The 26,264-nt window shown below is 38.5% G+C and overlaps 2 protein-coding genes across 6 annotated transcripts in view; one reads left to right on the top strand and one right to left on the bottom strand.

The window, feature by feature from the left end:
- LOC145659355 (tetratricopeptide repeat protein 7B-like) overlaps positions 1-19,372 on the bottom strand; it is a 47,265-nt gene extending 27,893 nt beyond the window's left edge. For 3 of the 5 annotated variants that reach the window (XM_081721278.1, XM_081721280.1, XM_081721279.1), the window contains exons 1-5: positions 19,205-19,372; positions 14,792-14,937; positions 13,790-13,958; positions 10,616-10,749; positions 1,792-1,913 (exon numbers count right to left, since the gene is read on the bottom strand). In XM_081721278.1, the coding sequence (XP_081577404.1) occupies positions 1,792-1,913; positions 10,616-10,749; positions 13,790-13,958; positions 14,792-14,937; positions 19,205-19,325 (692 nt within the window). In that variant the 5' untranslated portion in view covers positions 19,326-19,372. Of the gene's footprint in view, positions 1-1,791; positions 1,914-10,615; positions 10,750-13,789; positions 13,959-14,791; positions 14,938-19,204 lie in introns of those variants that run through there. The other 2 variants (XM_081721281.1, XM_081721282.1) reach the window with 1 other exon arrangement.
- A 35-nt stretch (positions 19,373-19,407) lies between these two features.
- LOC145659356 (large ribosomal subunit protein mL63-like) lies at positions 19,408-21,088 on the top strand. The gene is made up of 2 exons (XM_081721283.1): positions 19,408-19,563; positions 20,671-21,088. Exons 1-2 carry the CDS (start codon positions 19,503-19,505, stop codon positions 20,991-20,993), a joined length of 384 nt encoding a protein of 127 aa, XP_081577409.1. The 5' UTR covers positions 19,408-19,502; the 3' UTR covers positions 20,994-21,088.
- The last annotated feature ends 5,176 nt before the right edge of the window (positions 21,089-26,264 follow it).

The following is a 26,264-nucleotide window of genomic DNA, read 5'->3' as shown; positions in this document are numbered from 1 at the left end:
ATTATAGAAAATGTAAAAGCCAAAACATTTGTGCTATTAGTGTCCTAGAACATTTGTGCAAATGTGGGCATGCTAGTACCAGTCTAAGGAACTGCAGTGAGTGCAGGTTTGTGTTACTGTGTGCAATCTAACATAACATCTCACACCAGCACACATTCACAAGATGAATACTTTAACACACTGGCGGTAGTGTGGTGGTGTGTGCTGTGGGTGCGTGCTGTGTGGTTGTGTGTGTCTGTGCATGTGTGAGAAAAATCTTTATAAAACACCCTAGGAAGCAGTACTGAACCATATCAAACAAGAACATGCACACAGTATACACACTATGCTGAATCATTGCTTGAAGTTACAGTTTAACCCGGTTTCTCAGAGTGGGCCATGGCAGTGGCAGGGGGTGAGGGGGTATACTGAGTAACTGTGTACAGAGTTTTGACATTGTAATCTTTTTCATGGCAGATCAATAAAGAAACTGTGCTTTCATGTTAGCAATCATGTCCATTCAAACAGAAAGTCTGTACAGTTACATAATGGAGAAAGATTTGATAGCACGCAGGAAAATGTCAGCGTTAGCGAAACGTCAATATGAAGCTCCGCACCTTTATTCCCTCAAGGAAAACTCAGCTTTCATGGATCAGGTTTTGACCACTCTGTACTTGAGATGTTCTGCAAAGTATGTAGGGAATATCCTAACAAGGCAGATAAAAGCGGTTCTTTTTGTTAGAACTACAAAACAGGATTCAGGAAAATTCTCTCCATCATATTGTGTGTATAGCAGTGACAAAAACTGGACCACTGGATATCTGCACACGATGGACGAACAGTGAAGCAAATTCCAAGTTGACCAAGTTACTCACAAAAGCACATCACACGGTTAAAAGAGAAAGACCTTTCACCAACTATCAACATGAGACCTTCAAATAAAAAATAGACCTGGTAGCCAGTGCTGTACCAACACAGCTTGCAGAAGGTAAGCCAATATCTGCTATCTTGTGCATGCAAATGCTAACGTTATTATTGATAGCTTTAATTTGAATGTGTTTACAATAGAATAGAAATAGAAATCTTTGAGATACCTTTATGACAACAGGTTTGTTATGAAACCTTTGCTTATTTACAAGAAGAAAAGTTAAGTGAAATATATTGTGAAAATATACACTTCTTTTAAGAATTAATAGCCTTGAATATAGTAGCTTGTGTGTGCTTGGTTATGTGTGAATAATACTTTATAATACAAAGATTTGCTCAGGACAGAAGAAGTTTGGTTCAGGAACTTTCTAGTCATTTACCTGACTGGGCAAGTTGGGGAAAAAATTTACACTGAAACTGTATACAGCTGAGCAGTGACGTTCAAAACAGCTCTATTCTACATGACGAAAGTGGAGGAATATGAATATATCATCATACAAACACTGGCACAGTGCAGTAAGAAGAGATTGGCAATCAGAAAACACACAGTTAGGGATCACTTCAGGCACGCACGCACGCACGCGCGCGCGCACACACACACACACACACACAATGTATACAACCCCTTGATCCAACTGTATGCCAAGCATCCACCGTCTGGCACCTACTGTAACTCACCTCTGCATCGATGTATACATTTATGTATGTTTGTGTCTTTGATTTGTGCTTTTGTGAGTGTACATGTGCTTCCATATGAATGGCTGCAAGGGTGAGCATATTGATGGATGCAGTTTGGAATATTCAGGCTCTCGTGTTGGAAAGCATCCCTGCCAATGGACTGTCGAGCTCAGAGTTTGACGTGCAATCATTCTCACACACACTCACCCATTTTTAAAGTGGATAATGTGAGCCCTCTGAAGCCCAGTCTCCAGGAAGTATCCAAGCTCCTGTTCCTGTGAGACAGGTCCAGGTTTGGGACTGCGGTTCTGTATTCCAGCACTGAGAGCCTGTGGGTGCACGCAAAACAGAGACCACCACCCTTTAGAAGACTGATATCAGATACACACAATGCACCATAGACACTATAGACATCGAAGCCTTTCACGCTTTCTGTGGCAATGGGGATGGAATCAGGAACATCATGGAGAGTTTTGAGCCTAGGGCTGCACAATATATAATTTGTTAACCAATACTGACATTTGCAATACTTATATTGATGTAAGGTTCTGTATGCAAGCTAGAATGGAATGTCTGTGAATATCAAAGTAAAGTTTGTGAGCATCAAAATCAATAGGTTCCTATGGGAGGAGGCAGGGATGAATGAAAGTAAAGAAGGGGTGGATAGACAAGTGTCATCATCATGAGGTGCATGAGGTTGATGGGCCTAGTAGTTCAAATCAGTCAGTGTAGCAAATGTATTGGCTTGAACCGAAAAACTGAAGGAATGGATTCCTATGGGAGGATTCAGGGATGAAAAATAAAGAATAAAGGATGACTGCAGAAAAAGAAATGGGTGTATTAGATCAGCTTTACTACCTATACTAATTGTGGTGGTTATAACCTCTGTGGCAGTGAAAAAGGAATGTAAGCTATATAAACGAATCCACAACACATGGATTAATAGATATATGTATTTGCAGCATGTATTTGTGTAATTTTCCAGCTGTCCGTTTTGTTCTTCCATCTGTGTATTTAATTTTCTAAATTGTTCTTTGTATGTTCTGTTTATTTTTTTTTTGTTATAGCGCATACTATTTTGAAATGTTACACAAACTTACATCAGAGATATTATTTGTTCGCACTTTTACAGCATTTTGTAGAGACTCAAATCAGCTGACACCATTGCATCACTATATCAGTATGACAGACAGCTTTTTATATAGTTATATATTTTATATATTTAGCTGCAATGTGGTCACTTGTGACAGTAACAATATTTTTGTGAGAAAGTTACTTGTTTGATGTGGAAGATTATTGTAGAGGTGTCCATCAAGATATAGTAAGCAGGGCAAGTTGTCAGATTTACTGTCAAAAGCTCATATTCCAGAGAGAGCGAGAGCGAGAGAGCGTGTGTGTGTGTGTGTGTGTGTGTGTGTGTGTGTGTGTGTGTGTGTGTGTGTGTGTGTGTGTGTGTGTGTGTGTGTGTGTGTAGGTGCATGGGTCTGTGTGGGTGTGTGAGTACACCCTCAGCTCTGATAACACTGGGCATAGTTGCAAAGCCAGTGCCAAATGCTATGGCTTACCCATTCCATCACCAGATCCAGTTCTTTGGTTAAAACAGGCTTGCCTTACACAGAGCTGCACCCAGTGAGAAGGCCTGCTGAAAGCTGTAGTAATGGGTGACTAATTTATAGCAGGTGAAAGCAGCTCTACTTTAGGGTCACCAGCAGCAGTTAGCTATATACTAGTAAGCAGGGTGCTGGATATAACAGCCGTAAGACACAACAGATGCTGGACATAACGAAAAGAATCTGAAAGTATTAGCTAACCATAGGTTAGCCATAAACATAAATTATCCATGTAGGGGCTAAGGATGTTCATCTGTGGCCCATATGATGTAGTACCATGCTCCGACCCAAATCATCCCACTGCCACAAGGTGAGGAAATCCGCAGGTTATGGCTGCTACATTTTGCATGGATGTCAATGCGGTGCTCAAAAATTTATGTAGGTCTTATCATTTGGCTACCTTCAAGTGCAAGCCTGGTCTTTTGAGTTTGAAGGCCAGGTAGCAGACAGGCTGGCTTCACAGACTGCATCTTCTAGCTGCACTGAGACACCACATAGGGTACATTGATGAGACTGCATCAATTCCACCAATCAATCAAAACTTCAAATACTTCGCAAAGTCTATACAACCAACATAATCCATATAAAACTAATTTAATCCATTTGTAATGATACCAAGTTTGATCCAAGATGCATCTAAAGTGGTCATTTTAAATTTCATTACTGAACATCTCTTACAGAAATGTGGGTAGGTTAGAAGAATACCTGGCTTTATATGAGCCTACACACAGAGGGTACAGTTCAGTTCAGTCTATTATAATCTCTCGAGGAGAAATTTGATTTACATTGATTTGTCATCAAACATACAAACAGATTCTAAAACAATGCAATACATTCACTTGTTCCTCAACAACACAGATGCACTAGGGATAAGAGATTTTAAATCTGTCACAACATCTCTTTGGCAGTCTGCAGCAAGAGCCTACACGAGTAGTTTTTCAATCAGACAGTGGTACTGTTTTGATAGAGTAACTAATTCAGCATTAAGGATCTGAAATAATTGTAATAAGGACACTTGCTGACATCCCATAATTTTACATCTAGATTTAGCAATACTAATGAGAAGATTCTTACTCTTGATATTCAAGTGTCTGAACTAGCAAATGTCAAAAACTGACTCACTAAAATGTCAAATGTCAAAACTGACTCAAAAGACTACAAAATAGTCAGAAACTTGAAACACCTGAAACCGTCCTCAAAAAATCTTTGCTGACATTTCTTGAAGATCTTGTGCTGTAACTGAAACACAACATCAATTACTGTAACAAGGTAGCTATTAACGCTTTCCATGGTGATGCTGTTGATTATTGTAGGATGAAAATCCACACGCCTAAAATCGATCTCCATGTCTTTACTGGTTCATTGTTAGGGAAATTTTTCTCACTGGGGTTACAATTTCTTTACAAAAAGAAATTTCAATTTTTTTCAACACTGATACACAAGATGGGGATAAGCATATACAGTCATGATCAGCTAAGCCAAGAGGAGGTCTGACAAAATATTTATAAGAATCTTTTATCAACAATGACTTTTTATCAACAATGACTTATTGCTTCTTTAAAAAAGTATCCTCTGTACTGTAAACACAGCTAATGCTTTCAAAAAATGTAAACAATAAGCACAAAAGACTCCCTTAGAATGTAAATTGTGAATAGCAGATAATTATTTATGACCTTACTTCCTATTTTATGGGTCAAAGGGCATATCAAATATTGCCAAACTAGGAATCCCGAGATGATGATGCAATTCTCATAAGTTAAAAGCATAACGCTCCTTAATCACTTTGTAGGTACCATACCAATCCAGCAGGTGGCAGCACCATCAGCAACGCATAGAGCAATCCTGCGTCAGAGGTGTGTCTAAAAGCACGTGGAATTCAGGTGTTTTAAAATACCTTGACCAACAGAATTTCGTTGTTTTTTTACTCCAAAGTTAGCCCTGAAAGAGAGGCTCCGTCATCTCTCTCAGGTTCTTTCGTCACTCAGCATGGACAGTTAACAGCAAACAGCTGAAAACTGTATTTCTTAAATTTAATTACTCCAAGTAACGGTGGAAACTAAACTAATGTGTGATCAAGGTTACCGCTGCAACAGATTTGCCGAATTACCTCAAGCAAGCTTGCAAAGGCAGTCAATTGCCTCTTGTTAACCAGCGGACGAAACTTAACCTATATTCCTGGATTTTAGTGCCAGAAAGACTATTCCCAGCACACATGGACGACATCATGTTTTATCAACACCCAGTGATGAAAATTTCCTCCTACTTCTAGTGGATTTCAGCGACGACGTCAAGCTTGGATAATCCAAATCATCAGCACGGGAGAACATCTGGGCATAGTTTATTAAAAGGGTCAATGGTAAAGTTTAATTAAGAACCTAGTACTATCTTGAATGTATTTGTGCTTGGTATTCAACCCATTTTGTTGAGATTGTACACAATGGATGTTCCAATATTAAGATTTTCTCCTCTTTGCATGCGATCTCTTGATATCTCTAACTAACAACACGTCATCATGTCGCTTCCCTAGGCTCAGGCACATTGACCTTATTGTTTCGTTAGTAAAACCAGCACCAATATCCTTTATTATATGACCACGTTAGAACAAGCCAGCAGAACTTATACAGCCACGTTGCTCTGCTGTTTAAACACCATTTTATTTGCTTTGCCCCCCCCCCCAGCTTCTCTAGATCTATTCACTGTAAATATACAGATTGTCATTTGTGATTGAGTAGTTATGTTAATAAATGTATCACTTATTCTCACCAAGTTGTCTGTCTTTATATTCAGATTGTGGTTGTTGCCAATATAATGAAAGAAATCACTTAAAACCCCTCAGGAATCGTCATGAATGTTACACTCTAGTTAAATTTGGATATTTCAGACTGATTAATAATTGATGCATATTACATCTTATGTATTGTAAATAATTAGTAGGTGAAACCCCTACAATGTTTTCAAATGAATGTGCTTGGGAACTTGCCTACAAAGGAAGTACAATTAATTTCTTTCCATATCTCAATCCTGATCTGGTGCATATGGGAGATCCAAATTCAACCCAGTGAAAAGGCATCACTAGGCTGGTGTGAAATTCCCCCCCATATGCCCGGCTATGCTATGCTTTACCTTTAATGGACAGAATCAGGGAGTTCAGATCTCCCTATGAAGCCTCTGATTTTGTGGCTCACTATGTACTATCTACTACAATTACCACTTCGCCCACTGATCAAGAATATGAGTGTTCAGATGCTGTCATTAGCACTGGTGATAAAGGCATTTAAGTTGCCATGTGCCACCTCGGATTGACTTGGCCAAATACGTATAATAGCCTGGTAATATGGCCGATTAGCTACCTTTTTGTTCAACTAAAGGACCAATGTAGCCTTTTCCAAATCAAATACTAGCTACAGACATCTTGATATAAGATGACATACTTGATTTTATTCTACATGATTGTTACTCATAGGTATATTAATACATGTCTCCATATTCAAGGAGCAAATCTGGTTTTGTTGTACTCAGTTTGAGTAAGGGTGGGGGTGGGGATATGCTGGAGGGGGCTGATGGGCTATGACATTTTGTTGTTAGCTTACTGGATCATCTTTACGCTCCAACACCATTATACCTCTTACACCCAACACTTTTACACCTATCGCCCTTTAGCTCTTACGCTTTCTACGGTCTCTTTACAGATAGCGCTGAATTTTTAGTATTCTATAACTTTACAAGCATTTGTCTATGAATAAGAGCAACAACAGAAAAGTCACTTTTATATCATGGAATATGAAGGGGGCAAATAATGTGCAAATGGTCAAATTTCAACTCATCTTTAACAGCTTAATGGCATTCCTATAAGAAACACATCTTCAAACTATGTTCTATTAATAAAATCCATGCAAACTGGGTAAGAAACTTTTCATTCCAGAAATGAGGCCAAATCAAGAGGCATGGCAATAAAAACATTTTCAAAGCTACTAAAATAATTGCAGACCTGAATGGAAGCTGTGTTATTGTCACTGGTCAGCAGTTGAATAAGCCCATGACCATGACAAGCACTTTTGTGGCGAATTGGGATGAGGAAAAGTTGATTACCATTTCTTGTCTTGTACTAAATGTAAATACTCGTTCCTTCATAACTGCATTTCAGAACCTCTTCATGCATCAAAAATAGCTTCAGCCTTAACAATTTTAAATCACAGCTAGGTCTGTATGATCCTTGGAGATTTAAAATTTACCCAAACCAGATCCTAATCCTTCTTTTTATTTGTACATCATACTTTTCTCAAAAAGTATGATTATGATTTTTCATATGATTTTTTTTAAACAGATGACAGATTTTTTTTTAAATTGATGTCAGTTTTATTCTCCATATCAATTCATTGATTGATCAATTAATTCATCAATTCATACCATGGCATATCTACCAGACCTCGCTGTTCTTTCCATAAAACTGATTTTTCCAGATCAGCCTACATCAGTTTTAGACCCCAGCAGTTAAACTCCCTTCTTTTCTCAGTCAAAATCTATTGAGTTATAATCAACAGTCAGGTTAAGATCTTCCAATGATCAACCAATGTTATAGCTACATCACAAAGGCCTCACTGGGAAGTGCTAAAAGAATACTTATGTACATATTTATGTGGCCAAATTATCAGTTATGGATCAAACAGGAAAAAGGAGAATACAACCAGACTAAAGGAACATTCACAAAGCATAAAAGATGTATAACCGCTACCTCAAAGCTCTACCAAAAACATTAAAAAAAAAAATTTTGAATTTGACCTGACCTCCACACCTGAGGCAGAGTAGCTACTTCTCAAAGCTCAAAGTTTTGCACTATTAATCAAATCTATAAATATTAATCTGTGAAAATGGTGATAAACCAGGCAAACCTTTGGCTCATCATCATTTGCCCCGTGGTGAATATCACGAATTAACGTCATCTCTGAACCTCTGCATATTAATAAGGCATTTCTTGATTATTATGTAAAGCTCTAGATATTAAAATTTGAAAGCCACTGAGGCTTGCTTGACTCTTTTTGAGACAGAAAATTGTAACGTAGAGTGCTGGTGGATCTAACCATTATCTATGGTAGGGCATATTAATATAATTTTATATCAATTATATTCTATATCTAATTTTTGAATCTATTCAAAAATATCTAAATTTTTAACACAAAAAAAGCAGTTTGCTTTAATCGACAATTTCTCAGAGTTTATCTAGAACCATAAACCACCATACATTAATAGAAAAGGTACAGGAGGGAAGGTGGGTTGGCCTTTCCTTATCTTCATCAATATTACTGGGCATCTAGATCATCTTTTGTGTGAGAGTGGAGAAGAATTTGTTTATGGTGCCAAAATGGGTTACTTCAGAATTCCATAATCTTCCTGGGCTTGCTGCTTCTGCCTTACCAATCTCTGCTTATAACTTAACCAAGGTATAATCCTGTGATGACTCATATTTAAAGTTTGTTCACAATTTAGGAAGCATTTTGGCTTGAGTAACTCATCTGTCATGGGACCATGCAAATTAGCACCATATTCTGGTCATGTCCCTGATACGTGGTTTCTAGAAACTTGGTTCTGAGTCCTGAGGAAGGTTTATGATACAGTAATTGATCCAGTTGCCATTTTCCGTGTTAAGATAGAAAATACGGCCCATAAATGTTTAGAACGCTGTGGCCTTTGCCTGCTTGCTACCTTGTTATCTTATGTTGTTTAACTGGAAGAATCTAGGACTCTCTTCCTATGTTTCATGTTCCTAAGTCATCATGCATCATTTGAAATTAGAGAAGATCAAGTTCAGGGGTGCTTAATTAAACTCATATATCATCGATTGTATGTTGTAGGACTGTAATTTGCTTCTCACCCTCATGTTGAAAATAACAAACATTAATAGCAGCTGGGGTCCTTATAAGAACCAAAAAGATCATACTCTAGTAATCCGGTATTATCGGTACTGGCTGCCCATTAAATTTGTAATGATTACATTTTATTACTGATATGTAAACTTCTTGCTCCTCAGAAGCTGAATGAACTCATTTCCTATTATGAACAGTCATGTCTATTTAGAGCACTAGTACCTAGAATTATGAAAGGAGGGAGAAGAGCGTGTTTATACTGTAACGGTATGCTCCCCTTCCCACACATCACGTGGTATGGCCTGCCATGTGCTGTGGGAATCGTGTTTATTGATTGTTTTGCCTGTGACTGCCCTTTTGTTTGTAAACACACACCCCTAGTCATGAGACACCTGCGCCTTGTTCACACGTCACTGATGTATGTATTTAAACCCCTATGTCTGTAGAGAGGGTTGTCGGTTAATGTTCATGTTCATGTTAGTATAAGATTTAACATTTATGTGCAAATTCTTGCTTCACTGCCTGTATACTCGTGTTTGATATTGTGTTTATCATGCTGCACTGGTTGGTTTCATGCAAGTGCCGCACCGTTTTTTGTTCGTGTTTTGTCTTGCTAATAAGGGTCTGTCTGTGTTGAGAGACGCTTGTGTATTGGGTCGTCTCATATACAAATTCCCCAAGCTTTGGAATAATCATCTAGTCAGTATTTGGTCCTCAGGCATTCCCAGTTTTTAAATCTAACTTGTTGAGTCAAGGTTTTGGAAGTTAATTTACTGTTAAATAAAATGGTATGGATCTTGATATTCAGGAATACAGAATATTAAGGGGGTTTTTTTCAGATTGTTTTTATCTGTCACCCCACTGCTTCACACATTCACACAGGTTTGTTGACTATTTAGCAGAGGGGTGTCAATGTCTGAGGGAGACCTCATCTCTATCTGTACTACCTTTGAGATCTTTGTATATAAGCCGTTTTAGTTTGTTTATATATATATATATATATATATATATATATATATATATATATATATATAAAAATTTCATGTGCGCGCACACACACACAGTCCAGTGCATTCTAAACAGAGCTATCTATCCATGTATTCCTTTTCTGTGCCAAGATATACCATATCCAACAAGTTCTCGCAGTCTCTTCACCCTACTGCTTTCAGGAAGTCATCCATGCCACCACTGCCAGACTCCACAACAGTTTTCACTCCGCTGCCCTCGGACACCCACCTGGACCTGGAGTCTTTCCATCACCACCAAAACATCAAAATTAGGCTACAGACACATCCCCAATCCTGCAGCTGATGGAGGGGATGTCCGCCCCCACTCTGTTTCTGCCAGTTTAAAGATCTCAGATGACACACAAATTCAAGTTTTAAAAATTCAAATGTTTTAAAGATCTTTAACCACAAGGTCCAGACTAAAAGCCTACAGCCATGTCTGACTCTGTGCAGAAATCCATACTGAATTACAGACAGTTGGATTTTCACAGAACAGTTTGCTGACTAATAAAGGGCTGCACTAATTAAATAAAAAGTAGGAGGCAGAAAATACCTTTTCCATTTCCTGGAGGTAGAGAAGAGCAATATCTCCAGACTTCTCATAGCAAGTGATGATCTCCTGATCACGATCCACTGTGCGGTTGGACATGGAGGGTGAGGCAGCAGGCAGCTTCTCCAGGCAAAGTCCTTTGGCCAAGAAAGCAGAAGAAAAAGAACTTCAGAAAAAAGAGCAGAAAAGAGTTTATCGGCAACAGTAGGTGGTCCAATACTGCTGTTCATTTTTGGCAAAATGCATCTGTCGAAGGTTCTGCCCCATCATTTGTAGATTGCTAGTGGCCTGAAGTCCAAGACTCTATAAAGGCCATTCTGTTTCCATTCTCTCTTTTCTTATATTATTTAGTGCAGTGACCTTGTACAGTTAGATGACACACAAGCAGCACCAAACATGCACCACGTTACTATTACTTGCTGGAGTGCCCCATGCATCACTGTACTTTATGCTTCATTTTGTGGATTTTACTGTATTTCTGTATTATTGTATTTCTGCATTATTGTATAACTGTATTTTCTGCCTCTTCTTCACTCTACCTACACTGTTCTGTGTCCTCACACTTTATAGTCCTGTGTACTGCAGACCAGAAGAATCAACATCTCAATTGGATGTAAACAGTAAGGCCTCTGCCATACACAAGCTCACATGACACAGACTCACCTAAAGAAAACATGGAGCCCAATGTCAACATTTTACTGTGAGAGCTTCTGCGAGCCTCCATATCTGTATTTCTAGAGATGTAGTAACTGAGTATGGGGTTAAAAGGTTAAGGATTTCAAATCATGAATATGAATGGAAGCAAAGGAAAACAAACAAACAAAAATAGAGTCCAGGCACTGCATGTAACTCAACAGTAGGGTAAAAATAGTAATGAAGCAGTCAAAGCAGCAATGACCACTTCACTGGTCTCTACATGTACACTCTTACATATGCTGTTTAAAACACAATGTTTTCTTTAATGTACACCAAATCCCATCCAAGAGATTATGATTAAGTGATTAAAGAAATCACTAAAGATTTTTCTTTACACATCACTGCAGGAAAGCAAAGACAACTAATCTCATTCAACACTAGTGATAATGTGTACATTTCTACATTGTAAGGAGCATGTACAGATACTATTTTTCACCCAGTCAGTGGATATTGTACAAAGCACTACATGTGTAAGTGCTATGCTTTCTACAATGTCCATGTTTATTGACTATGAACAAGCAGGGTAATATTGAATGTTGTCTGTCAACCATGAATTTGGTATTACTCCATTAATAATCCCACATCTGAAAAAATAACACTCCACCATAAATTGCAGATTCTTACACCCTTCCCTTATTAGGTCTCCATACCACACTATAAGGAAGGACACATGGTCCAAACTTTACAACCCCAGCCCCGGACTGTGGGGCAACAAAGTCAAACATCTCATGTGGAATTTAGGGATGACTTCACAACCTGGAATACTTAGATCAAGAAACTTATAAATACCATATTCCTGAAGGAATACTGGAATTTGATGCTTCCCTTGTGAAATGTCTCATCACGAGCATTGCAACGAGACCATGATCATCTACAGAATATAATCTTAACCTTGTTAAAAGGAAAACAAAAAACAATAGATGTATTTCTGGCGGATTGTATGGACAATGGATCCATAGTGCCCTTCAGTAACTATAACAGGCTCAACAAGGTCAATTTGAGATGAAGTCTAACTATCCTCACTGAGCTGTTATGACACCCTCTCTCTCTATTTAATGTTAACTTTTCTTATGTCAAGTTATGCATTAACCATATTATTCTAGTGTTTGCATATTAACCTTTATACATGTATTATTTAGTGACTACCTCCTCATCACAAATACTTCTGATGAGGTAGTCACTAAATAATTACTAAATTACTAAATAAATTACTAAATAATAATGGGAAGATTATTTGAATTATTAATACTAGTACAGTAACATGTATGTGTAGTAATCATGCTTTCTACCTTTCTCTATATCTCCCTTCTATGCTCCTTTATCTCTCTCAGTAACCAACTCTGCTTTTAACCTGTGTGTTTCTTGGACAATGTAACTACTTTATTACATATAATTGTGTGCTTTTATATTTGGACATCTGCACTCTACATCTAAATATGTGGACCAATTAGCTCAGGTGAATTAAGGTAACTGACCCTACTTGTTATAGTATAAAAGACATTGGTCTCATAACCAAATATTTGCTTTATTCCCCTCTTTCTTTTTTGTGTTAAAATTCTTTTTTTATTTTTAGCCACCAAAGATTGAGACAAAGAGGCATGAGCAAACCTGAGAACGAGGTATCCCCTTCCCCAAGTAAGGGTTATAAACATCAACCCTCAAGAACAAAGGGTGAGAATAAGTAGTTTTTAGGTGGTTAACATGGGGAAAGCTGGATCAAGAAAAGAAGTTAGAACCTCTAGCGAGAATAATTACATACTTATCATAGTGTCTTATTTTATGTTCATCTTATATCTAGTGTGTTAGTCCATCTTAAATTTGTTTTCGTTTCTGTTTGTTTTCTACTATTCCGTCAAGATAGTCAAAAATGTAGTTTTGCATCATGGTAAAGTTCTACTGCACAAAATATGAACTATAGAAATGAGACATAACATTAATAAGTATAAGGTACATCACCAATGTTTTAGGGTATTGTCCCTTTTCAATAATTCATAAAATTATGTGCTTTTGCTACAACAGTATAAATTGCATAGATGTGTATATGTGCCCATTGGGTGTTACAATATACTACTAAAAAAATAAATAAATAAAGTTGCTGATGGTGAACCCATCTAATAACACAAACAGCACATAAGCCACATTATATTCTAAACACAAAAAGAGACAGAGGAGAGACAGTGCTTTACACTGCTCTCCAAGTTTGTGAACCCTAACCAGCCCACAAAAGTCGGCTAAGTACTTAATCTGAGACTCAATTAGTCAGTTAGTGTGTTACCTGCTAATCTAACAAATAAAGGAGCCAAGAAAGTGATAAGCTGCAACCATGGTGAAAAATTCAATCACACCAGTGCCCAATGCTTTCTCTCTTTTTTGTGAAAGTCACTGGGAGTCTTTTATGGATACCTCACCAAGTTCCCATATGCTGGTATATGGCTTGCATGGAAATCACAGCACATGACTAGCAATGGTAGTTGTACTCACCTTTGGTGGCATAAGCTTCTGCGATCATTGACAGCCGGTAGACTGGTGCCCCGACCAGCTGTATGTCGTCCAGGTTGATGCGTGTGTAATGGCTCAGAGCCTCCATGTAGTCCCCCTCCACATAGCACAGCTTAGCCATCAGCAGACTTGCCTCCTGCATGTAGTCCGGCTGAGCACAGAAATACATAGCTTCATAGAACACACACTACCCTTTACTATTCATAGAGCACACACTACTCTTCACAATTAAAAGTGGCCACTCATGTAGCTCTATGATAATTGTTAATTTTATAGAAAAAAACAAAACAAAACACTAAGGCTGTGTTCAGATTTGGTAGCTTGGGATGGATAAAAAAAAACAACCGTGGTGCAGTTGCTCTGTTAGCGTAGTTCATTACAGTAAACGTGATCGCTTTCTTTCAAATTCAGGTGCAACCCAAATAAGTGGACCAACACCTCCTGAGCAGGTAGGTCTTGGTCTGTTTCTAAGCAAATTGTGGTGCAGATTGTTTGAAGTATGAACAATATATGAACCAAAGGCATCCAAATGAACCAAACACAGGATATCACAACATGTGACACTAAATACACCATGACAGAACAGAGTGCATTGGCAAAAAAATTAAAAATTTCCATTACAGTAGTACAGGCATTGGAAACTCACATCTTCTCTTTGCAGCATACATTGTTTGGTATATGCATCAGAGGAATATCTGGTCCTGTTTTGACTCCTATCCATTTTACCACCAAATACCACCAGGTATACATAACCCTGACAAGTATATTAAGCCCATAGACTGTATCATGCATCACTTTTTTTTCTTACTTATTTTGGTCTGATTGTAAATTTGTGGGTGAGAACACTACCAGTCCTAAAATATAACAATGTATCATTTTCTTGTTTGGTCCAGACCAAGGGCACTGTACTACAAGTATGAACACATCCTAAGTGTTTTAATAACATGCTGATGTCAAAATAGAAAAAAAGGTTTCCCCACTTACCTTCAAGTCCAGGGCGGCACTGAGATGTTTGCGTACCTCGGCTAGCCGAGGTCGTGGGACCTTAGGGCTGGTGCCCTGCTTGATGGGGTTCTCCTTCAGGTACTGTTGAAGTTTGGCTTCACCCAACAGAAGTTCCCCCAGGTCATCTGTAACAAAAGCGGAGTAAGATTTAGCATCCAATAAAACATCACAGCCGTTATGCTACTCCTTCAACTGCCAACACAGAACCCTATTCCAATGCCAACGTAGACCCAGGCAGAGGGAATATGGCAAGAGAATTTTTGCAGTTCAAGATCAACTTGATCTGGGCTTTTCAGGAACACCCAAAACTATTGTAAAAAACACAGGTGTCACTACTGACTGCTATTGATCGCTTATTTCACACGTCCAATGTTACGAAAACTACCTTTTTTCCATTTATGTAACATTGCTAAACTGAGACATTGTTCCTCATCAGATGCAGAGAAATTGGTCCACACTTATCTCAAGATTGGATTACTGTAAATGGATGCAATTCTATAACTGGATGTAATTCTAATTGAATGCTCTAAAAAGTCAGTAAAATCAGAATGCTACTCCCAGAGTCCTAACAAGGGCTAGAAAACTCTCCCATACCAGTCCTGTTCTTCAGCTCCGCACTGGCTCCCAGTTAAATTTTGTCCCTCTTAGTCCCTGGAATTATTAAGATTACAACTGGGGGTAGAGCCTTCTCCTATAAAACCCTTCAGTTATGGAACAGCCTTTCAGCTTTAATTTGAGACTCACTCCTACTTTTTAAATCTAGAATAAAGACTTATTAACTCAAGCTTTTAGTTACCCTTCTGTATATCAAAGTACAAAGCCTGGGATGACCTGGGACACATGGTCAAAGATGTTGATGCTGTTGGCCAGCCACTTCATGCATTCTGTCAGATTAATGATGATAAAATGAGTGGAATTCAATGTCTCAGGGGGTCCTTAGGACTGTGGTCATCCTCTGGCCCTCCATTTTAGTTATGCTGCTACAAATAAACCTGGCACATCTACTGTATATGGAATGTCCATGAGATGTTCCTCTTTGCAGATGGAACCTACATCTTCCTGTTTTACTTGCATGCTACTAAAATGTCTCTGTCCCACCTGTAGATGAACTGATGCCACCATCTAGGCCCACCCACCCTAGACACATTGGAGTGACTGAGACTCCACATCTACACTGAAGTGGCTACTTGGACTAAAAATAACATAAAACATGGACTGGTTACTAGCTAGGTTGCCCAATGGAGGATGGAGTCCCAAGGTTTTTCCTTGCCACTGTCGCCATAGGCTTGCTCATTAGGGATCTGGACCCAAATATTTGTAAAGCTGCTTTGTGACAACATGCATTTTTAAAAGTGCTATAAATAAATATATCTGACTAACTTTGCAAAAAAAAGTATATTATATATATATATATATATATATATATATATATATATATATATATATATATATATATATATATATATATATATATATATAATAAATATATAAATATCAATACTGAATATTTTGAAATGGTATTCTTCATTTCACACAGTATAGATATTATTCAAATGAAAAATACATTTGTTAGTATTTCCCTATTAGATTTACTCACTGGACCAATTAGTATGAAGTAAAAAAAAAAATAATACACATATTTTCATGGGTCATAGCATAAAAGAAAAAAAGTTGGCTAGACAGTTTGTCAGTATTTCTCATGTATCCAGGTATACTTTCCTGAAGATCAATCTTTTTCAGACAAGGAAAATGCCATTTTAACAAGGCAGATGTAGTAAACTAGTCTAACACAAATTTCCACACATTTATAATTCTGTCAAATTTGTTTTTCATTTGAAAAACATGTTTTATTACACTTAAATCTAAAAAGTAATTTAACCAGAATATAGATTGTGGAATGTGAGGAGACCTGATTTAGGTCAAATTATTTTGTTACTTGCATGCTATACACAGACAAAATGGGATGCTATGATGCCGTCACTCTCTTTTGTCACTCAAGCTTGTTGACTGACAGCAGCAGACTGCTGATGTTCCAGGGGTACACTCATGCCTGTGGTTTTTCTGGCTCTTTCCTTTTAGCTATGCTGCCATAGTTAGATCTGCTAGAATCCATCATTGCACATTATAATTCCCTAATTTACACACCCTCATACCTAGACATGCCTAATAATCTATTCTCTCTTTCTGCCGAGGTACATCTACCCCTGATGTCATGACGTTACTGAGCCTCAACCCGTCTCAGCAGCAATGGCTACTCCCACCACCCCCGATGTCCCCTGCTATAGCCCACCACACCTCCAACTCAACCAACTACTTCTCCATTGCCCTTTATGGAAATTCTCATGTGGGAAGGGTTTCGGACACGTGCACACCATCAGGACCAGACTAGACATTAATTGCTTATTTTCTTGGTTCCTCTCAAGAGTTCTTCTTCATGCTCTAGGGCATTTTTCCTTGCAATTGTCACCCTTGGCTTGCTCACTGGGGGCTTGGAAACTGACATTTGTAAAGCTGCTTTGTGACATCATCTGTTGTAAAAAGCGTTATATTAATAAATTTGATTTGATAACTGACATTGCAAAAATACGAGCCCAACCCTCAGTGTATCATTCTCAGCGGTGTTTGGGCATTTTTTGTTAAAGGTGCCATACAAAGGATCATATAGAAGATAAACTTCATGTGTCCCCTCTAGCCATGCACTTCTGCAAAGCAGCCAAACACACGTGCTGCAAAGTAATCCAAGCGATGGTTTCATGAAGAGTGTGTACATGATCATCCAGCTGTAGCATGCGAGAAGGCTGGGCCTACCAAAATGGTCAAACAACTCAAAGACAGCCCCACAGTGTATAGCAACTGTAGAAAGCAAATGTCAACATGAAAAGAAAGCCAAATCCCAGACATTTCAGAAATCCCAGCCAGACACCTTCTGAGTTCACAAAAAGAGAACATGTCCAGGAAGAAGAGGCCATGTGGTCACCCAACCTTAAAGCATCCAATAATGGCCTCTGCTTTTATTTGTTTCGACAACCAAAAAATTCCTGGTGTTCAATAAAAATAAAGAACATCGTTGACACAATAGCTGTATTTCTATTTGTTTCTCATGCCACTCTATCTGCACCGCTTGTGTGAACATGAGCCTCAATTTCGACATGGCATGATATCATACCAATTTTCTGTGCTGATCCAATATCAGAACATTTAAATACAATAGATCTGAATGTATGGATAGATGTCCATAAATATGACCATTTATTTTTGTATTTTTCACTTAGTAAGGGATACATACTGCCTTGGACTGCATGGTTCCCAGCACACGCACTCGTGCGCGCGCGCGCACACACACACACACACACACACACACAGTGCTCAATATGAATGTGATTGTAATTCCACATCACCTCTTGTGAAATTCAATGGTATATTGCTGCTCTACCTGTGACACACCCTACACACACCAGGCACTAATTGAGTAGAGAGAGAGGATGCCTGTTCTAGGAGTCTTTCTTCCCTTGACCTCTGCTTAAAACCAATAGAAATGTAATCTTCTGATGATTACATAATTTTATAACAAGTTTGATGGCTTTGGTTCAGTAATGAATTTTATAATAGATTTAAATGTCAGGTGGGGGGGGGGGTGGAAGATAGTATATGAGGGACAGATAATAGTATTGCCATAAAATGGATATATAACTTACTGCCATAAGATGTATACACAAACTACACAGGCATAGCTGGAAAGGCTCCATATCAGGTTTTATACCCATTTGAAAAATAGGAAATGTATAAAATCAACGAGTTTCTAGGGATAAAAGAAGTACAGAATGAGTAGCTAGACAAGTGCTGTCAGTATGAATTATGGACTGGTGTTTCTGGTCAGCTGTAGAGCATTGTTATATTAAGATAAACCAAACCAGTGCAAGTTGCAAACAGAATAGCATAAAACAGAAAAAGCTGGCTAACCGTGACAACGGCAAACGAGTGACTGCAATCCATTGTCAAATACTGCTAAACCCACATGATGTTTGTGAGCAGGACCAGATGAGTCTTAGATATAACGCCCTAAAACGTGATCTTTTAGAAAAGATCAGCAAGAAATCAAATGTTAAACAGGAAGTGCAGAGGCAGAAAACATAGCTAGCTAGCTAGCTTGTTACCTAGCTAGACAACTTGCAGTTTTTTCTAGCTAACTAGTGTTACAGAAATTAGGTATACAAAACATTCAACATTAGCTACAAATAATGCTTCGATATTGCTGGCTAAACCTCTAATAATACCGTGTATACCAAAATGGGCTAGCTATACAGGCCACAAACACTAGGTGAAGATGCTAATGTGCTAGCCGCTAGCTAGGACATGAAAATAAACTATTATTTATAGTCCTACATTACTGACCGTTCGAGATTAGCTTGGCAGAAAGCTGTCGCACAAGTTCTGGTATTTTGTCCCACTGTCCCTCTGACCGACAGCGCTCTATTTCAGTCTCTAATCGAGACCCAGACTTTCTGGCTGTCATCTTCTTCCTCCCTGCTCCTCGAGAGTACTCTTCCTCCGGCCAGTAGAGGACGCAGAAATGTGATTCATGTCAAGTTGCTTGCAAGGTTCGAGAGATTTGTAGTTCATTATGGGACTGTTGAGTACTCGTTTCTAGGGGATTTGTAGTTCACTATGAGACTGCTCAATACTAGTTTAGATGAATATTGGCGCAACTGGAGAAAAGGTCTGGCATATAGAGGTTAAGATACTGAAAAAAGGTTAGGAAAACGCTATCAAACGCTCTTTAAAACCATTAACATTAGCTAGCTAGCTAACTAGTTAACTATACCACCCTCAAGCTAATGTAGCACTTTGTCGCACTGATGCGTTGTTATATTTAACATGGTGAAAAGTCCACCAGACGCTAGGTAGCAAGCTAAGTGTCTAGAGCGATGCATAGCTATATAGCTATAGTACCTACTTGAACATATGGTTAAGTAGCTATGCGTCTTGAAATTAAGTTTATTAACTAGTTAAATGCGGTGATACGGTTAATGTGGTAAAGTTAGCTAGTGGTCAAGGTCAAGATATTTGACAGCAATGGCTAGCTAACTAGCTACATCTCGTCCTGCTTTTTTATTATAGCTAAATATTTGTTTAAAAGGGAAAAATAGCTATGTAGCCTGTTAGTCGTCCGTTCTCAGTAGAGTACGGGTTTTAGTTAAGGCCATTGCGGCTTAACCTAATGTAGCTAGAGCTAGTTATTTGTACCACGCTGCATATTTCTATCTTGAACGTTTGCATTAGCTAGCTAACGCTAGCTAACTAGCATGTGTCTTATAAAATACTTATCTATTGAGACAAAGCCCAATGAGAGCCGCATGACATGCAGAGGTTGAACATTAATAATGTTACCTAGCTACAGTAGTAAGTTGAGTGTAAGATGAAATGACCGGTAAAAATGTTGAGATGACGCATAGTTACTTTGGTTGGTACGATAGTTTTACCTTTGAGGTGACAAGTATTAATTTAGTAATCCTGCTTCTGACTGCAAACTGTCACTGTTTACACATTTTACAAATTTGTTTACATAGGAATATGAACTACGCTCATAAACCAGCAACATACCAGAGAAGACTTGAGAACTTAGAGTTTTACTTCTAACACTTGTGAAAATTTTGCAGAAATCAATTAATAGATTGAATTACAAATACTTGGATATAGCTCATTTTTATATACAAATTGTTCTGTTCTGTACTTAATTCTATGGTAAATATTGTCAAGTGATAGACACTGTAATGATCGTATAATAAATTGTAATAATAGCCTAATGGTTTAGCTTGTCAATTATTCAAAGAACTGTTTTTTTCTGCTGTACCCTGCAGTCAGATCCAGCATGTTCCTGACTTTAGCACTGTTCCGAAAGGGGATTCCAGGCAAGCAGTGGATAGGGAAGCACCGTCGTCCACGTGCAGTCACCTGGCAGATGAAGAGGAACATGCTGCATAAACTGGAGCGTGAGGCAGAAAATGAGTACTGGATTAGCCGACCATACATAAACCAGGAACAGGAGTATGGACATGCAGCCGTACGGCGACAGCATACTTGGATGAAGATTAAAGCTGAGAGGCAGGCCAAGTTTCCAGAACACAAGTATATAAGTGATCACCTACATCACCTCAACATCACCAAAAGATGGTCCAGCTAAACAAACTGCCAGTTTCTGACTGGACTGTCAGTGTCAGTTGCATGTATGTGTTGTAGGTTTTGTGATTTCTTTATAAAGCATTTGCTCAGTGGTAACTCTTTTGGTAGTCTTTCTTATTTATTTAAAAAGAAATACACAATTGAGAATTTTCCAACCTCACAAATCAGACAAGAGTCATTTTGTCCACTTTTGAACATATTGAGCTCTCAGTGGAAATCTATGGCTTTGTTGTGTGCAAAATTAGCTCTAGTACTTATTTTTTCACTGGCCACTTTATTGTAGGTACGGTTGCAGACAGTAAACCATATTTTCCCATACACAATATTGTTATGACCCTGTCTAGGCTGGGAGGCCGTAACATGGGGTTTGAGTGTTACAGCAGTACAAATAAGTAATGAAATAAATAACCAAACAATAAAGTTGACACCAAAGGTTTAGTGTATTTACAAGTTTTGGTGTTCAAAGACAAACTGGTGCAATAGCGTCAGGAGTGACCAAGGCCAACACAAAAATGCAAGCCACACTAAAAACAAAAAGAAGACCAACTAAGCTAACAAAAAGAAACATACAATGACTACACTGTTAGAAACACCCAAACAAATAAACACCCAAACAAAATGGCAGCCACTCCCTACCACCAGCGTGTTGTTATATGCAGGACAAAACATACAAGAAACATCCAGCAATCAAACAAATAAGGAGCAAAGCAAACCATAAATCAATGGACAAATCCAAAGTCATGCACAAAGACAAGCAAACAAAAGCTCAAAATGCAGCAACAAACACTAGTAATGCCAATCTCTTCTCCAATGAGCCCTAAGACTCTTCCTTTTATATGGTCCTCTGCCCACTGGGAAACCTGGTGTGGATTGGGATGGGGGCTACTGTAGAGTCAGAGGCAAAACCTGGAACACAGGGAAGCCAGACGCACAGGTGCACATAATATGTAAGGCTATTCTTCTGCAACTCCTATTAATCTATTCATTGCTTTTTGGTTTTGGCCCCAGGTGCCATGCTAATTGTATATTACTGGATATGGATATTATTGTAAAGTGTCCTTGGCTTCTGAGAAAAGCACTATAAGTGTAACTTCATTTATTGGGTGGCATCTCAACACAGCAGTAACATCGGCATTGGGAGTGTTGTGCTGGTATCGGTGTTGCTAGAATTATTACACATCAGCATCATTGTTGAATTGAGTGGCCCATTGCCCAAAATTATGCATTGAAGAGAACTAGGGGCAGGGAAACACCAAACTGAAACTGAAAAATTAATGCACACTCTGAGAAACTGATTGTTGCCTTTGCGTATTTCCACTCAGACACACCAAAGCTGATGAATGACCCTCACATACGCTCTGCACCTGCACAAAAAAAAAAATTACACGAAGGTGCCGGGAGGTGCACCTGTCTGTGTTTGGTAATATCAAAAGGAAATCACTGTTTCCTGAAGGTGCTTCTTATAATAGAATTTTGAGTGACTTTCACCTCGTCTTGAGCTCCTTTCTTGCATAAAATTGCATACAGTAAAGACATGGTAATGACAAATGTTACATGTGTTCTCTAGATAGCACAACAAAACTACTTTCCATCTAGCAAAGTATAATGTTAGCCTAGCACACTATCTCAGTAGTGACAAAAAGATGTGCGTATGGTAATACACATATACGTATGGTATCCACATATATGCATATAGTATCCACAGATGTGTATTATCTCATTTTGTGACTGAACAGCCAATCGGAAAACAAACCCTTACAGCTGAACGATGGTGATTCAATGAGCATAACACAGTGCTGACAAGGACCAACTACAAACAACAGTATGGAACACGGTGCACTTAGTACAGGCAAGAGTCACTGATGCCCAGTAACGGCCCGAGTGCCGCAGGGTGAGGAGTGGGACACACGCTGTCTTGACATAGACAGACATTTATTATGCAGAGACGAAGGACGAACATATCGACACTCACAGAAAGACATGTAGGTGAACACGGACAACAGGTTACAAACGTAACACGCAATACTATCGTGAACATGATCAAAGACCAACAACCCTGTACTCTCCTGCAACAGTTTAAATACATGTAGACATTAGACACGGAAGCCGGTACAGGTGTGCGAACATGGGCGTGGTCACAAACAAAGAGACACTTCCACCTCACGCGGCGGGCCGTACCAGGTGACCAGTGGGACTGGGAGCAGTCCGTGACACTGACGCTGTACAACAGCTGATAGAAGTCACAGGGACTCCAGCCAGTCAGCCAATGTAAAAGAAATGTAACCTTAAAGAGTAAGTACATTTGTAAGAATGGAACCTCAGCTGGGGAGACAGATAGTCCTGTTTGAGAAGAACTATGAAGGAAAATGGCATGTAGGGGCCACAGAAGAGCTAGTACAGCCCGGTAGAGCCCAATGAATCTCATGTACTGGGTTCTGCTAGCACATTGATGCCCTTATAAATAAGGGCACATACATAATGCACACACCTAGGACACTGAGGTAAGAAAGAGCATTGGGGCAAAGAGATTGGCTTTGGGAAAGTAGGGTTAGACAAGCTATGGTGAGGAGCACCAGCTGAGGTGAAAGGCCAAGGTCATCAGCTGGTGGTAGAAAATTAGGCCTTTCTCAGACCATCAAGGATCCATTGCCTACCAATGACCAATTTTGCCCCTTGCTGTGTGAAGCAGAGCATTGAGACGATAAACTCCAAAACTCTTCTAATTGTGCAAGAGCTAATATCTTATTGAATACACAAATATTATACATGGACATTGTTACAATCACAGATCAAATAACTAATGTATAATTATCTTATGGTTAATATGTAAATATTTATTATTAATATGATGAAGCATATTAATCACAATATTAATATTTACATATGATTTAGGTGTTTTGTCAAAAGTTTTAATAAAGGGAGGAGTAACCTGTCTAGAATGATAAAAGTTGCTGCTTTGTCTGAATCTTTGCAATAAAATCTTCTAAATTTAAAATAAAAAATAAAAAATAAATTAAAAAAGGGGGAAAAAATCATGTTTCTTCAGAGCTGTCTTGAAGGGCAATCTGAAGACCTACAGATTTAGGAATTTGGATATTTGAACACTGAAGAAGCCTTGTTGATCAATGAATGAGAGGAGAAGTGGATTGTGTCCCCAAATAGGACACAGTCCATGCTGACATACACAAGGCAGGGGTATGAGATAAGTGGGAACCAGAATTGAAAAATAAGTAGGAACCAGAATTGAATGATCACAAATTGGTATTTTTATGATAAAGTGTTTTGGTAACTTAACTTTGCATTCCTTGTACACTTTGCATTGCCTGATGATGGAAGAAATGGCACAAAGACAAGTAAGGTCTATGTAATTAAATAGTGCATGTGTTACGATTAGTCCCTCCCAGCTTCCGTGTTTTCCGTGTTGTGTATTTTAGTTCCATGCCATAGTGTCGTTTTCTTCGCCCCTCGTTTGATTTTCCACACCTGTCTCTCATTTAGTTCATGTATTTAAACCCTGCCTTGTGGCCGTGGTCTTGGCTGTTCATTGCATGTGAATTGATGATCGTCTCGTATCTGTTATACAAGACAATCAGCAATTCACATGTTTGCTTCCATGTGTTTAGTGCTAGCTGCTGTTTGTGTTTAGTTACTCGTGTATCCTAACCCTTGTTTTGTTTAATTATGTATTCACGAACGCTCCGTATTGGCTCTTTGATCCTGGACTACTCTGACTACGACTCTGCATTTTCCCCCCAATAAATATTGCTCTTCTCCGCACATGCGTCCGCCTCCTTACCGCTCACCGTTACAGCATGGGAAATGTTATGTAATTAAATTACTCATGTATAATGTTATGAATCTTAAGACTCTTCACATGGATATCCAAGAACCACATTTTTTTTTCAGCACAATGCCTAAAACCCAGCATGTGTAGTATTTACAGCGGGACATGGAATGCATTGTTATAACAGTAGATAAATGTCTTGCATCTGTAGAACTTACATTGTGTATTATTTACACCTCAGATTAAATTATTACAATGTTTATGGTATAAGCTTCTAAATAAATTGTTACATCGTATACTAATTAAATTATGCTGTTTATATTATAAACTTCTAAATAGTATATTGTTTCTGATATAAACCTCTAATTAAACTATGTAGCATCCATTTGAAGACAGACACAGCTCAAGCTTGAATAAATAACCAATTAAACTCAGAAGCTTTGTGACCAGGCACAACTATAAGATAGAGGTGGTGCCGACTGCCCAGTGCTAGACATGGAGCAAGAACACAAGTGAGCAAAACAGGTATACTCCAAGACCAATAGCGCTATTATCCATATTCATTGTTTGGTATCCCTCTTAAGTTTGTTGAGATAACCCCCTCCCCTTTCATTCAATTTTAAGCCTAACAAAAGTCTGAAGTGAGCAGTTGCTATAATGACACTGCCAACTCACACCTCTGATAGCTAGCTAGCCATCAACATGCATTTGTTCTTACAAGAAGACAAACTTGCTTTCAGTCCAGCACTAGAAACAACTCATGATGTGGCCAACTATAGCTACCTTTGTGTGAGCTTTGTTTTTGCAGCTAATTATCAGATAGTTATCTCTGGTGAGCGTTTTACCAGTTTAACGGACTCTGTGATTAACTAGTTTAAAATGACCCTTTTCTCAGTGTTGATTGAAATACATTGGGTCCCGGATTGTCGAGTGCAGTCATTTTGTGTCCGTCTACAACACAAAATGAAGAAAGAAAAAGTGCAACAAAATGTGCAAAAGAAAAAGAACAGAGAACAGAGCTGCAAAAAATTGTATTGTACACATTGCAAAAGTGTTAAATAGTCTTGTTTAGACTTGGAAACACTGTTTTCACTTGAAATACGTGTTAAATCAAATCAAATAAAAATTTATTCATGTAGCACATTTTTACAACAGATGTTGTCACAAAGCAGCTTTACAAATGTCCAAGTCCAAGCCCCGAGTGAGCAAGCCAAGAGCAACAATGGCAAGGGAAAACTCCCTAGAGCCTGATGAAGAAACCTTGAGAGGAACCAAGACTCAAAATGGAGGCCCCTCCTCCTCTGGCCGACAACGGTCACCACAATAATAACAATTTTACGAGAAAAATAAATAACTAATAATAAAATTAGAAAATAAGCAATTAATGTCTAGTCCAATTTTCTAGAAGTCCTAGTCTTGTCCCGGTGGTATGCATGTGTCCGAAACCCATCCTGCAAGAGGACATCCATCAAGGGAAACTGAGAAGTA

This window comes from Electrophorus electricus, chromosome 10 (genome assembly GCF_041902795.1).
Source record: "Electrophorus electricus isolate QZ-2024a chromosome 10, ASM4190279v1, whole genome shotgun sequence".
Lineage (NCBI taxonomy): Eukaryota > Metazoa > Chordata > Actinopteri > Gymnotiformes > Gymnotidae > Electrophorus > Electrophorus electricus.
The sequence above is the reverse complement of the archived record's forward strand: the minus strand, read 5'-3'. Positions and strand labels throughout refer to the sequence as shown.

Coding starts and splice junctions, on each gene's coding strand:
- LOC145659356 (XM_081721283.1), top strand. CDS start 19,503: ATGAATATTGGCGCAACTGGAGAAAAGGTCTGGCATATAGAGGTTAAG. Junction 19,564..20,670: donor GGTTAAGATACTGAAAAAAG/GTTAGGAAAACG, acceptor TGTACCCTGCAG/TCAGATCCAGCATGTTCCTG.